General features: G+C 39.8%; 1 protein-coding gene across 1 annotated transcript in view; it reads left to right on the top strand.

The window, feature by feature from the left end:
* Window positions 1–12,953, top strand: part of DNAH5 (dynein axonemal heavy chain 5) — a 329,923-nt gene extending 316,970 nt beyond the window's left edge. Inside the window, exons 78-80 of the mRNA XM_058430225.1 lie at window positions 1,833–1,985; window positions 2,395–2,626; window positions 11,143–12,953. Coding sequence (XP_058286208.1) covers window positions 1,833–1,985; window positions 2,395–2,626; window positions 11,143–11,294 — 537 coding nt within the window. The 3' untranslated portion in view covers window positions 11,295–12,953. The remainder of the gene's footprint in view (window positions 1–1,832; window positions 1,986–2,394; window positions 2,627–11,142) is intronic.
* The last annotated feature ends 2,118 nt before the right edge of the window (window positions 12,954–15,071 follow it).

The following is a 15,071-nucleotide window of genomic DNA, read 5'->3' as shown; positions in this document are numbered from 1 at the left end:
TGACAATAACAGTCAGAAACGACAAGGTCACCTCCTCTTCTCCTGGCCCTGAGGGTTGTTGAGTATGAGGAAAGTAGTAGCCTACATTTGGAGAAGGCTGTGAGGGAAGCAGTCTGTTCTGGGTAGAGGGTGTGGGGTGCGGGGCAGACCTCAGTTAAGAGAAGGGATGGAGAGAATGTTCCAGAATGAGGTGGAGGATCTAGAAGAGTTTTCTGATCATGGCACTGATGATGCTGAAGGTAGAGTGGAAAGGCTTGGGAGGGGGGCTTGCCCCTTCTTATTGCCAAGGACAGAGGGGGATTGCGTCAGGTTGGGGGCTGCACAGAGAGGGCAGCATACAGACGTGAGGTTGGTGGGTGGGAGGATAGAGGGTTGGCCTCTGTAGGTTACTTGGCTAAATGGGAAGGTGGTAGGACTTGTTTAGTGCTGAGCCTCAGGTATGTCATCCAGGGCTTCAGCAGATTACGAGGCAGTGAGTTCTGCAGGCAGCATATAGTGAGTAGGACTGCTTCTTGTTGTCTTCTCCATGTTATTTGATGACACCACCCTCCATCCCTCTCATCACATAGCTTAGAGACTCAGAATCAGCTTTGACCAGACCCCTTTATTTCCTTCTCATCTTTAATAAATCCATTGTCCATGCCAGAGAGTTTTCTGTCTGAATTGCCTCTTCTCATTGCCAAGGACAGAGGGAGATTCTTCCAGATCACTGGCCATTGTGAGTTCCTTCCCTACCAAACCAGATCACCCACCTCGGTAGGACCTGGGAGGCTCTGGAACAGGAATCTCTGTCAGGGGCACTCTCTCGTTAGCGCCTCCCTCTGCCCTCAGACGGAACGTAGTATAAACACACATCTCTTTTAGTTAATAGACCTATAAAGATAGCAGACAATGAGTGATTTAATTCTTAAATTATGATCATTTTGTTCAGGTTTTTATTCTTCTCAGCTTATTATCAGACTTTGGAACCTCAATAACTCTTGAAAAATAGGCAAATTAATTCTTAAGGTATTTGAAATTCAAGTGTTATACCCAGGTTGATTACTACCTTTATTCACACATAAAATATTGCAATTACAGTAAAATGTTATAATCTATGATTTGAAGATACCTTACACTGCTGCTGCTGATGACATTAATGACATATTCATGCCAGTTGTCATAATGGAAGCTCCACAGGTGAATTCAGGGAGAAAGTCAGAAGCAATAAATGCAAATAGTTTGTGGATGATAAAGAGTCTTGGGTTTCCATTTTTTGCTCCTTCAAGAGAGGAAATAAAAATGTATTCTAAAGGGACAAACATTCTGGAAAATAACTGTTGTTTACCCCATTAAAATTAAGTGTAGCAAGTCTTCTTCAACTTATTATCCATGGGATCTATTTTAAAGTGTTTATTTATCTTGATAAACCGTGAGCATATTTAGGTAAATAAAAATCATTTTTTATGTGTTATAGACCGAAATTGTAACCTAAGGAAAAATGATGAAAGCCTTTACATTTAATCCAATAAATTGTTTTGATTCCTTTACAGCAGAATCAGTGATGAATATATTGGTACATGGAAAGTGATTCAATTGACATTAGATATCTTGAACAGCTCTGTGAATTGATGACTAGCATATTCTGTCATATCTTAGCATTACTTTTATTAAGGAGAAAGAATAATTTGAAACGCTTATGCCAGAATCCAGGGAAAATTCATGACTTAGGGACGTTTTTCATTATAAAAGTGAAATTGATATTTCATCTTTTTTTTTTTCAGTGAAGATAGCTGGTTTACACTGCAGTATTAAACTTATATCAATTAATTGTTTTAATGTCTTAATTGCAGGCTTCTTGGGTTTCTAGTACGCTGGGTTTCTGGTTTACTGAACTTATAGAAAGAAATAGCCAGTTTACCTCGTGGGTTTTCAATGGCCGACCTCACTGCTTTTGGATGACAGGTTTTTTTAACCCCCAGGGATTTTTAACTGCAATGCGACAGGTAAGAGCTCTGATCTGCACCTGTTGTGTTATTATAATTTTCCTCCACAGGATTTTCTTTCATTATAGTTTTAAAGACTATAATAAGACAGAGAATGACTGTCTCTTTTTGGTACTAGCAGTTACATTGTCATGAATATAAATCCCAGCCAGTTATTCTCAGGCTGCTAACTCGACTTTCAAAATATTTATTTCTTATTTTTGTATTTGATTTGGTATTTCTTTTTAAAGTAGACATAGCTAAATTAGGATGTGGTTTTTTTTTTCTGAGAGAATCTTGCTAATTCTTTAAATACTATTGTACTTCCTTCGAGTTAGAGTGATTTGGAGCCAAGCTTTCATTATTGTTATGCTCTTTCTATTAAGACAAACTTCTAACTGCTCCATTCATCTTTTGATGCCCTGAATAGGAAATAACTCGGGCCAACAAAGGCTGGGCTCTGGACAGTATGGTGCTTTGCAATGAAGTCACCAAATGGATGAAGGATGACGTTTCTGCCCCTCCCACAGAGGGTGTCTATGTCTATGGCTTATATCTTGAAGGTGCTGGCTGGGACAAGAGGAACATGAAACTCATTGAATCAAAGCCAAAAGTGCTCTTTGAGTTGATGCCTGTCATAAGGATTTATGCAGAAAACAATAGTAAGTTGTCTTGTACCTTCAGTAAGGGCTCGCATTGTTCGTTTGGATGACATTATCAACACAGGATTTCATTATTTTTGTTATCACGTAGTAGAGATTTTACTCTCTTATCAGTTAGCTTTAGATTCACACCCATCTTTAATGGGGACTTACTGACCTCTAGGTACTTTCTTGAGTATATTGAAGAGGCAATAGTTCTAGATAGTACTTGCTTATCTAATAAAGCAGATTAACGTGTGGATACTCATGAAATATTAGCTGAAGAGATAAGAAAGAAATGTTTGGCATAATTGATAGGCATGGGAAAGGAGAGTGAGATAACAGCGGGATGAAGTGGGCAGGGGCTGAGTGTCGGGAGCATTTGGGCCTGGACTGAGCTTTGAAGAATGGATACAATGTGGTGGGGTGAGCTGTGGTAAGGAGACTTTCTAGATAAGACTGCACAGGGCTCACTTGGAGGCTGTAGTTCTACCAACTTGGAGGTTTGAACCAGGTAGTGAAGTCTAGATTGAATTCAGAGGCATTTGACTTAATCCTATAGCTAATGGTGAAATACTGGGTTCTTATTTCAGTCTTTGAATGTAATAACATTCAACTTCTGTGAAGTACGCACGTGATTCTAATTTAACAAAATTATCAAAGCTGTACTTGACAAGTCTAAAAATGCCTAAACTATTTTCTGTTGTTGGATTGATGTTTTCTGGCGGCTTTTTTTTGTCACCTTTCACTCAGCTAACATCTCTACAGCAATAACCACATTTCAGCACACGAAGGAATTCCCTGTTTGTTTTAGAAGCGTAAACCATAAACTCTAGCCATGATAGTGGATCCCAAGGAAGTACTGGTTTTATGATAGAAGCACAAAATATTCTAACAAGTAAAGGGATAAAATAATTTATGAACTATAAGTATTTATTTATTTATTTGAGACAGAGTCTCGCTCTGTCACCCAGGCTGGAGTGCAGTGGCATGATCTCAGCTCACTGCAACCTCCAACTCCCGAGTTCAAGCGATTCTCCTGCCTCAGCCTCCTGAGTAGCTGGGATTACAGGCGTGTGCCACCACACCCAGCTAATTTTTGTATTTTTACTAGAGACAGGGCTTCACCATATTAATTAGGCTGGTCTCGAACTCCTGACCTCATGATCCGCTCCCCGCTTGGCCTCCCAAAGTGCTAGGATTATGGGCATGAGCCACCGTGCCCAGCCCCAAGTATTTATTTTTTAAGCAAACATTTGCTGGATGTCTAATAGTTACCAGCCGTAACCTTAGGTGCTATGGATGCAAAGATCATTATGAACCAGATCCAGCTCCCAGATATTCACAGTCTAGTGAAGGAGACCCACAGTAAGTAAATAATGAAAATGCAAATTGATACATGTTACAAAAGAGATGCTCAGGAAGAAAACATAAAGATGTCTAGGAGTGTAGGGATGATTGCTTTTGAGATGTGCTTTGGAGGACAAGAATGAGAGTTATGGGGAGTTAGAGTTTTCGTGGCAGAGGGAAATAGCATTAGCTCGCTTGGTCATTCAGTGACTACTTACTGACCATCTGCCAAACGCTGCCCCAGTGCTGGGGTTGCAGCACTGAGAAAAGACCAAACAGGCTTCCCATTCTCGAGGAGCTGAGTCGCAAACAGGGGTGATAGCCATAAAAGAAACAGATATAGTTGGGCCTTGTTACTCACAGATTGGTATGTGTGAATTTGCCTACCTGCTAAAATTTCTCTGTAGCCCCCAGATCAATACTAATGGCACTTTTATGGTCATTCACATGGTCACTCACAAACGTGTGCAAAGCAGCAAACAATTGGAGTTGCCAGACATACATATTTCTAGCTGGGGCCAAACAAGGTGAGGCTGTGCCTTCTTGTTCCAGGTTTCATATTACAACTAAGTGTCCTGTTTGTTGTCTCTTTAGTACTATGTTTTTCAATTTTTGGGGGATACTTTTTCCTATTTAAAATGGCCCCCAAGTGTAGTGTTTAAGTCTGCTGTTTCTGAGCACAAGAAGGCTGTGCCTTATGGAGAAAATACATGTGTTGGACAAACTGACATCAGGCATTAGTTATAGGGCTGTTGGCCTTCAGTGCAATGGTAATAAATCAACCATATGTATTAAAAAGATGTCCTTAAACAGAAACGCACATAAAACAAGATTATGTATTGACTGCTTGATGGAAATGTTGTGACCAGAGGCTTGCAGGAAACTAACCCTGTATTTCCCCTAGGAGAAATGGCTTGGCGTTTGTTAATTCAATATTCATGGTGACTTTATAGGACATAACTACTGTGTGTAATGAGAGTTGACTAGAAATGAACATACTGATTTCAGATACTTCTTGTTTCTCTGCAAAAAACACATTCGTGGTGTCTTAGTCCATTTCCTGTTGCTATAACAAAATACTACAGACTGGGCATGTGATAGACAATAGAAGTTTATTTTGCTCCTGGTTCTGGAAGCTGGGAAGTCCAAGGGCATGATGCCACCATCTGGTGAGGGTCATTCCATGGTCACAGACAGAAGGTAGAAGTAAGCATGTGAGACAGAGAGGGACACCAGGAGCTGGACTTGGTTTATAGCGATCCACTCTTGCAATAACTATCTCACTGGCATCATGATGACATTAATTCATTCATAAGGGATTCACCCTTTTGACCCAATCACCTTTTATCAGACTCTACCTCCAAATATGGTTGCACCAGTGATTAAGTTTTCAACACATGAAATTTTAGGGACAAATTCAAGCCATACACATGGTTTGAGTGTAAGATAATTTAGGAGTTCTGTGAGAAATATTGAGGTGAGATCCAAGTGACAGAAAGAGGCTATGCTAACCTCCTGGAGCAGAGGCAAGAGTGGAAAGTCGTGAGGTGGTAATGGATGTGCTGGGTTTGATGGAGAGTTTAGTTCTGGGATTTAGAAGACAGACCCAGTCCAGGTTAGCTGGATGTTAGTTAGCACTGTGTAGGTGGAACCTTCCACATGAAGGAGGTTCTTCAGGTAGACGTGGAAATCGGGTAGTTGGAAGAGAGAAATGATATTTATGGAGAATGTTTAAAGGTGGATTTCACACCATGTCTCATTTAATCTTTACAAAAGTTTGCTAGAGAAATGATTTTTGCTTTGAGGACAGAGGGCTAGAGAGGTTGTGATTTGTTGAAGGGAATAAGGATTACCTTGGGAGGGGACCAGTGTTTAAAACATGAAAGAGGAAGAGCCTGTGAAGGGGAGAGTTGAGCATCAGATTAGGAACACGAAGGTTCTCAGCACACTGCTTGGCACATGGTGTAGTTCAATATTTATTAGTTGAATCTAAAAAGATAAATGTGTCTACCTGGGCTCAGGCAAGCATAGCCTATGGCTTTGTATTTACTGGTTCTTAGGGTAGTGTGACATCTTGGGACAGTAATTATTTTATAGAAATAATAATCAAGTGTTCCTTTAGCCAAAAATAGTATTTTAGAAAAATTGCTTTATCATATCATTGCATCTAGTCAACATGTTGTAAAAATGTTTCTCTTATAAAATGAAATAAAAACCTTTTTCCAGTTGAGTTACATGTTCCTGTTTTTTCTTGTGACTAAACTATAAAAATCCATGGCAATTTGACATTGAACATCTCAGCATGGTAGTAATAAAGTAGCAATTTTATAATACTGGCAATTCTTTATGATTTAAGAACAGATTTTTATAGAAGAACTATACCCACCCTGCTGGGTATTAGCCAGTGGTGATGCTCGTTAGCAGCAGGTAAGGGAGAAAATAAAATAAGCAAAGGAAAAAGGGGCTAATTTCAAAGTATTAAAAGAAAACTTTAGTTCTTTATTCCTTTTTTGATTTCAATAAGAGTTGGTGGAAACTTGGTTTGCCAAATAGCTTTGTTGTTGAAGAGGTGTTTCTTTAGTGATAGAAAACTAACAGTCTGTTACCGCTTTCATGCGATACATTTAATTTTTGCTCAATTTTGATAATTGAGCAGGGCTCTAATTGACTTAAAGGGGTGTGTAGCATCATTAATGACCAAAGTGCAGCATTTAAAAGTTGGAATTCTTATAGTTAACAGTTTTTACATTAGTATGAAGGAAATTTTTCCATTTAAATAATCATTAAAATATAGATACAGGACTGGTTTGTTTTCTACAAGAAGAAATCTAGATATTTATTTTAACTCTAAAAATTGAGTGATATACCCTGAAACTTTAAAAAGAAATCATGTTTCTTGCTAGAAAATCACGGAAAAGTCATTCAAATAGTACTAAATTCACCAAGAGGGTAAAGCCACACACACACACACACACACACACACACACACACACTGTCTAGATCCTCTATTCTCAGAGGAAGCTTAAAAGGACAGATAGAAGAAAGATATGTGTCTTCACAGATTTATTATATGAGCAGATGGATGATTCTCAATGAACTTCAGAGCTGTAGCTGATGTGATGGAAAACCGTGACTGGAACATTTGCGAGGGACGAGGCAAGCCTTCTACGTACCTCTGGTCACTAAGTAGGTGCAAGAGGGGTCTCAAGGGTTATTTCCTGCTAAGGAAAAAGTGTATCTACGAACACTGACCCATTCTGACCTGAAACTGTGCAGATTTGGGACTGGGGTGGGGACAGCCATATGTGGTGACCAGGGGTAGAGACCTCCTGGCTCCTGAGCCCACAGGATTTAATCCATTGTCAGCTTGTCAACCTGGAAGTCTGTTAAAGTTATGGGAAACATGAGTCTGGGAAATTGTTTTAGTGAAAAGGTCCATGCGTAAGTAGATGCATGTGTGTGTATGTGCGTGTGCATGTGTGTGTATGTGCGTGTGCATGTGTATGTGTGTGTGGAGACTGAGAGATAAAGAAGTGTCAAATAACATCTCTATCTTAGGCACCTTCTACATTCCAGGCATTATACCAAACCAGGCACATACATGTGTTAACTTATTTAGTCTTTACAACAACTCTGTCAAATTTATCGTCCTCATTTTGCAGATGGAGAAATTAAGGTTTGGAGACACTGGGTAATTTGCCCATGATTCCTGGCTACTGACAGTGAAAGCTGGTATCAGAATCACATTTGTTTGTCGTGAGGTATCTGCAAACCTCTGGGAATTCCCATAGTTAGTCTTTTACTTGCGATTCTGTGTTTACGTGTCCTCTTAGTGCCTGGGATGAAACTTGAACATAAAGGCTAAACTCAAAATGAGGACAGCTCCCTTGAATATCGAAGTCCTGAGTTAATTTGTCTCAGGTACCTGCTAAGGTAAACTGTAGGCAGTGGGAGGGCACAGGGAGAGCCCTCTGTGGATGGTGCTGTCCCTCCCCATACCTCCCTCCATCATGCTGCAGGCTGAAAAGTGCTCGTGCCCCTGTTCACCGGGAGAGGACTTTGAGCCGAGGGCCAGGATACTCGGGTTGTTCTCCTGGCTTTTATCATCCTAGCCATTAGTCATGTGGCTTTGGAGGCATCTGAAATATGCCACAGATTGAATTCAGGTATCTAGTTCTGTCCATTTCATTTTCATGTTTTCTGCAAAGGCAAAGGTATACATGCACAGTGCATCCCAAATATTGCAGAGATGAAGCAGAGAGGCCACGGATCCCTTCTGACTGGGTTGCATTCTCAGTTATCACTATAGCTCTCTAATCTTGGACAACTCGCCTCCTTCTGTTCCAGTTTTTGAATCTGTTAAATGATTAAATATTAGTACCCATCATATAGGATTGTTGAGAGAATTAAGCTGACAATGTTATGTACATAGGAAGCATATAACAAATATTTTTTTCAATTGTTACTATTATTAACATGCTTAACTCACACGCTTTGTAAAGGATTGAAAGAAATAGTGAATGTTAAGAGTGAACTGTCTAGTAATTTAAATGTTATTGGCAAAAGGGTGGTTAAATAAAAGAATGACTTAACGATTCTATAGAGACTCTCTATATAACGTTTATTTTGGATGTTGGAAGGAATATATAGAATGTACACTCACATGTAGATGAAAAATGCAAGATAGATAGGGAAGTTAAATAGTCAGAAAATGAAATTCCCCCAAGGTGTTTTATTAAAACCTTTAAGATCCTAAAGGGTATAGCTTGCCAATTTGCACAACCTCTTCTCTCTCCTCCTCCTTCTGGAACCCTGAGGCTTTAAACATACTTAGTTGATTTATTCTACCTACCTAGCATGCTTATTTTTGTCTTCAAAGTTATTTGTCTAAGCAGGCGGATGGTTTCGAATCATCTGCTTGTGTAGTTGTTTAGCATCTGTCAGCGTTTTCACTATGAAATTATGTCTTCAGTGGCTTCTAATCCTGCCGCAGAAGTTTGCTGCACGCTGTGACTTGGCATGAGCACCTTCAGCTCTGAAGCAATTAAAAATACATAGAATTGGATAAATATTTCAGAACATTATTTTTACCTGCTTATTGAAGAGAATGCTATTTTTTCCCTCCATTTTTCTGTTGGGATTAAAATCCAGGTAGTCAAATACTTCTCGAGTTGTAATTGTAATTATCATGAGATTCAGATGTAAGGCACCGAAGGCTTACTTCAAGGTTTATAAAATGGTTAATCAAATCTGCAGCAAGAAGAATGAGTTTTTTTATATGTGTTACGTGCTTAAAGATCCTAGGATTAAAGGATTTAACTGTATCAGTGAGTATAGTTAGTGTTAACTGTATTGCATGATTCATTGTCATTCATTTACTTGTTCAGAATTTTTCATATGTATTTGCCTAATTATTATTACTAGTGATATATGCATAGAAATTGGAAAAATTATACTCAGACTTAAAAATTAGGTGTCACATTGTTTTAGGTTGTTTCTAATGATTAATTTCATGAGATTAAGGAAACATAGAGTTTTAAAATACTGTAAAATATCTTTGTTGTTTTAGAAGAAGGTTTCTCAGCCTCTTAGTACTATTGACATATTTGGTCTAGATAACTCTTTGTTTTGGAGGGGCTGTCCTGTGCATTATAGGACGTTGGCAGCATCCCTGACCTCTATTCATGAAGATGTTAGCAGCAAGCCCACAGTTGTGTTAACCAAAAATGTCTTCACATATTGGCAAATGTCCCCCATAGGTAGAATCGTCCCTGGTTAAGAATCACTGCTTTAGAATTATTTATTTTATATTGAAACTTATGTATAATATTGTTATATTCAAATGTTTCACTTCTTCTAATACAATTAATTTATAGTGGATATGTGAAAACACAGGGCACAGCAGGTTAAAAGTTCTATTGGATCAAATAATGAGACTTTAGCTTCTGATAGTGCCTTGCTTTTGTAATTTTCTGGAAAAGGTAAATTTTTGAGCATGTCAGTTTTGAGAAATAGATTCAATAACTCTGATGTGTTTCAGTGCCCATGTAACATTAATTCACAAAAGCAGAGCATCCTCTTAGTTAAATGTGATTTCACCTCAATAGTTAAGTGAGGGTTTGTTTTTTTTTATAATATTGACTTTCCGAAAGAGTAGAGGGATGGGTGTAGACACACTCTTGTCCTCGAAAAATGTATAATCTGGAAGAGAATATTCAATAATATACTACTTCCTGAGATGCATGTTAGGAGATGTGCAGATAAACTACTGTGGGCAGAGTGGATTTCATAAGAAGCTACTGAGGCTTAAACTCACAGGCTGCTCACAGGCAGAGGATCCTTCCAAAGCCTACTTTTTTATTTGTAACTTTTACTCCTTTTCTTAAAGAGGGCCCTCATGAATTGTATAAGTTTAAGTCCTCACAGACCTGGACCTGTCTCTGAACATGGAGTTTCCAAGGCTGGAGAGAAAGGGAGCATGTGGGTGGAGATGGATGTGTTAGAAAGGATCTCTGAAGGATGGACATACATAGATTGCCTTTCATTGCAGTGTCATTTTGGAAACTGCATCTATTCTTCTACTCCAGAAAGGTAGATTGAGTCTCAGGGAGGTGAATTGGGCCATTACTCTCTGCATCCCATCAATTTTATTTCTCTACATTTATGGAGAATTCACAATACCTGATTTAGCTGGGGGGTGGGGAGGCACCCTCTGTCCTGGGATTTAAAATGTGATGTAGGCTATGGCCTGCAGGGTTGAAGATTTTGAAATAATAAAGTAATGCCCACTGGTGCTGGATGACTGATTAAAAGTGATATGTGTGTGTGCTCAAGGTTTGGTGAGGAGGTGAAGGAGAACAGGTGGAGGGGATGTTGAGTGGACAGGTGCAAAGGAGAGAGAGGAAGCATGTGGGCATGAGTTACTGTCCATGGTTCAGGGCAAGGGGCCAGCAGAGGCCACCAGAGGCTGTCTGGGTGTCTTGCCACAGCTGCTGGCACCCTGTGGGAGCATCTGCCTCACATCTAGGGATTGCCCGACCTCAGAAAGAATGTCCCTCATTCTGCCAAACCCATCTGTCTTTGAAGTGACCTACAGAATGCAGAAGCATGGCTCTGCACTCTCCTTGGGCTCTTAAGTGGAAAATTCACCAAGTTCTTTTCTTTCATGATTTTTTTTTTTTTTATAGCTTTACGAGATCCTCGGTTTTACTCCTGTCCCATCTATAAGAAGCCAGTTCGAACGGACTTGAACTACATTGCCGCTATGGACCTCAGGACGGCCCAGACCCCTGAACACTGGGTGCTCCGTGGGGTTGCCCTTCTCTGTGATGTCAAGTAACATGTGGGGAGTGTCCCCACCCAGTGCTTCGGAAAATGCAAGATCTAAATTGTTGTAACCTTTATTTCTGTGTGACTGCTGGACAGTGTATGTCAGGTCGCTTATGCAATTAATGAGCTGCATAGGTTTTCCCCACTCCTTAATTGGATGCTTATATTTTACCTGTTTCATCATTAGTGACCAATGTCTGAGTTTGTTGAAAATGTTATTTAGTGATATAAAAGTAAATTTACAGCATCCTAATGAAGCGTGGCCCTCAAATCCACAGTAGTGCGTTTTCTTCTTACTTCTCTCTGAAGACCGACTAGGGTAAGCAGACTATTTCTCTGGAAGGAATTATTCTTCTGTTAATGTGACCTGGTAACAGCCAAGTTCTTGAAGGTAACAGGGCAAGTTTGTGCTGATTTTGCTTCTATTGCCTTTCGTATTTAGGTCAAGTTAAGTGACTTATTTTCAGGGTTTCAAGCAGCCAATTAAAAATACCTTTTAAAAAATAGAAGGAAATAGAAGAATGGGTTAAGAATGTAAATAGAAAATTTATGTAAACATAGAGAATAAATGTAGAACAATGTTTAAGCTTACTTATAATTAATAATGAAACACTAATTGATAGCTCTTATAATAAAAATTAAAGCTAAAAGTAAATCATAGCATGCTGTCAGTAAAACGGATCCACTCACAAATTGCTGGAGCAATGTAAATCAACCCAACTTTTTTGTAAAATGATTAAATACATAAAGAGCCATAAAAATATTCACACACTTGGATCTTTATTTTCTCTATGTCAAGGAAACAATTTAAAAGACTGAAAACAGTCTATATAAAATTGCATTTAATAACAGAAAAAAATGGAAAAATCATAAATATTCAATAGTCAGGCTATGCTTAAGGAAATTAAGAGATATTAGGCAATCATAAAAAACAATTTTGAAGATTCCATAATATGAAAATGGTAGACCCAGACTGTTAAGTGAAAGTTTTAGTTTACAAAATATTGAGCACACTGTGATTAAAACAGCAAAATATATTTGCATGTGGACAAAGATTAGATGGCAAGATAGAAAAATAAGAACAGATGTGATAGCAAGAATTATAGTTGGCTTGAAAAAAATGTGATGATCAAGAGAAAAAATAAAGAAAGGGTAGAAATATTAGATGGTGTGTAGGGATTTCCTATGGACTTTTATTAATTAGGAAACATTATCAAAGGAACTTTTCACATATTTTTCTTTAAATTCTGGTTACATGTTATTAATAACTCTTCATCGAATCTTATTGACTAGAAAATGTAGTCGGTACTAAATTAGAATTGTGGTTTACAAACTTTTGGTTAGCTCTGGATCTGTATAACTGCATTTTTTTGGATAAACGGTTTTTGGTAGGTGGATACCGGGAGACAAGTGTGGGTCCCTCTCACTGGGCTTCATTCTGTGGACCAGGCTCATTATTTCATGCTCATGATGATGAGAGTTAGGACTGAGGGGCTCCTGTGACCCCCACCATCTTAGATTATACTGTTTTCTTGTGAGTTCTTTCTTTTGGTGTGGATTAGTATATCAGTTGATTTGTGTGAATTGTGGTGAAACAATCATTTCATTCTGAAAAGCAAGTAATGAAAATGTGGACATCATGGGAATTAATAAAATGTTTTTACTAAATGCCTCATTCATAATTGTTGTTTATCAGGAAAGGGGGTAATTGGCACTACGTATCTAGAAATAAGCTTTCAAAACTGGCTTTTTAATCGAATAATTTGAAAATGTGTCATTCATATGATATACATCTGTTAGTATGCATGCATGAGTCTTGGAGACCCAAAGTAGAAAAAGACCGTGAAAACAGCTAAGAACTTTTAGGAACTAATTCAACATGGCTGGCCCCTGAAGCAGTGATGAGTCGATGAGGCCCCTTTCTGCATAGCCGCCCACCCCTACCCGGGCTCCTCCCACCAAAAGGTGCTGGGCATTCCACAGTCAGGTAGGCAAGGGAGGACCGATTGAATTAACCTCTCTTGCTTTGGAGAGGCTTTCTGATGGTCTTAGACATGGAGAAAAAACAGCCAAGGGCTTGGTACCATTGCAGAGTCACACAGCAGTCTTTTTCAACTGTCCCAATATTGATTTACTAAAAAATATTTATTTTGCACCTCCTGTGAAGACTCTCTGCTGAACTGGTGATGCAATGGTGAAAAAAAAAAGCAGTCACAGTGCCTAATCTCATAGAATTCACCTGAGAGGAATAGATGCAGAATATAGCAATTATTCAGGTACACATGTAGTTGTATTAGTCCGTTTTCACACTGCTATGAAGAACTACCTGAGACTGGTTAATTTATAAACAGAAGAGGTTTAAAATTGACTCACAGTTCCGTATGGCTGGGGAGGCCTCAGGAAACTTATAATCATGGTGGAAGATGAAGAGGAGCCGTGCATATCTTCACAATGGTGGAGCAGGAGAGAGAGACCGTGAAGGGAATGGCCACACACTTTTAAACCTTCAGGTCTTTTGGGAACTCACTCACTATCATGAGAACCACACAGGGGAAACTGCCCCCATAATCCAATAACCTCCCACCAGGTTCCTCCCTCGACATGTGGGGATTACAATTCGAGATGAGATTTGGGTGGGGACGCAGAGCCAAACCATATTGTTCCACCCCAGCCCCTCCCAACTCTCATGTCCTTACATTTTAAAACACAATCATGCCTTCCCAACAGTCCCCAAAAGTCTTAATTCATTCCAGCATTAACCGAAAAGTCCAAGTCCAAAGTCTTATCTGAGACAAGTCCCTTCCACCTATGAGCCTGTAAAATCAAAAGAACCAAATGGGAAAATTGGCCAAAACAAAGGGGCTACAGGCCCCATGCAAGTCCAAAACCCAAGAGGGTAATCATTAAACCTTAACGTTTCAAAACAATCTCCCTTGACTCCATGTCTCACATCCAGGGCACATCGTTGCAAGAAGTGGCCTCCCAAGTTCTTGGGCAGCTCTACCTCTGAAGCTCCATAGGGTACAGCCCCTGTGGCTGCTTTCATGGGCTGGCATTGATTGCCTGCAGCTTTTCCAGGTGCACCGTGCAAGCTGTCAGCAGATCTACCATTCTGGGGGCCACAGGATGGTGGCGCATTTCTCATGGCTCCACTAGGCAGTGCTCCAGTGGGGACCCTGTGTGGGGGCTCTAACTCTACATTTCCCCTCTGCACTGCCTCAGTAGAGGTTCTCCATGAGGACTCTGCTACTGCAGCAGACTTCTGCCTGGACATCCAGGCATTTCCATACATCCTCTGGAAACTAGGTGGAGGTTCCAAAACCTCAAGTCTTGTTTTCTGCACACCTTTAGGCCCAACACCATGTGAAACCTGCCAAGGCTTGGAGCTTGTACCCTCTGAAGCTGTGTCCTGAGCTGTACCTTGGCCCCTTTTAGCCATGGCTAGAGCTGGAGCAGCTGGGATGCAGGGTGTCATGTCCCAAGGCTGCACAGAGCAGTGGGGCCCTGGGCCCAGCCCATGAAACAATTTTTCCCTCCTAGGCCTCTGGACCTGTGATGGGAGGGGCTGCCATGAAGATCTGTGAAATCCTTGGAGATATTTTCCCCATTGTCTTGGCTGTTAATATTCGGCATCTCTTTACTTATGCAAGTTTCTGCAAGCAGCTTGAATTTCTTCCCAGAAAATAGATTTCTTTTTCTTCTATCACTTGGTTGGGCTGCAATTGTTCAAACTTTTATGCTCTGCTTCCTCTTTAAACATAAGTTTTAATTTCAAACCATCTCTTTG

This window comes from Hylobates moloch, unplaced genomic scaffold, assembly GCF_009828535.3.
Source record: "Hylobates moloch isolate HMO894 unplaced genomic scaffold, HMol_V3 SCAFFOLD_17, whole genome shotgun sequence".
Taxonomy (NCBI): Eukaryota; Metazoa; Chordata; class Mammalia; order Primates; family Hylobatidae; genus Hylobates; species Hylobates moloch.
Note: the sequence above shows the minus strand (reverse complement) of the source record. Positions and strands in the feature narration are given on the sequence as shown.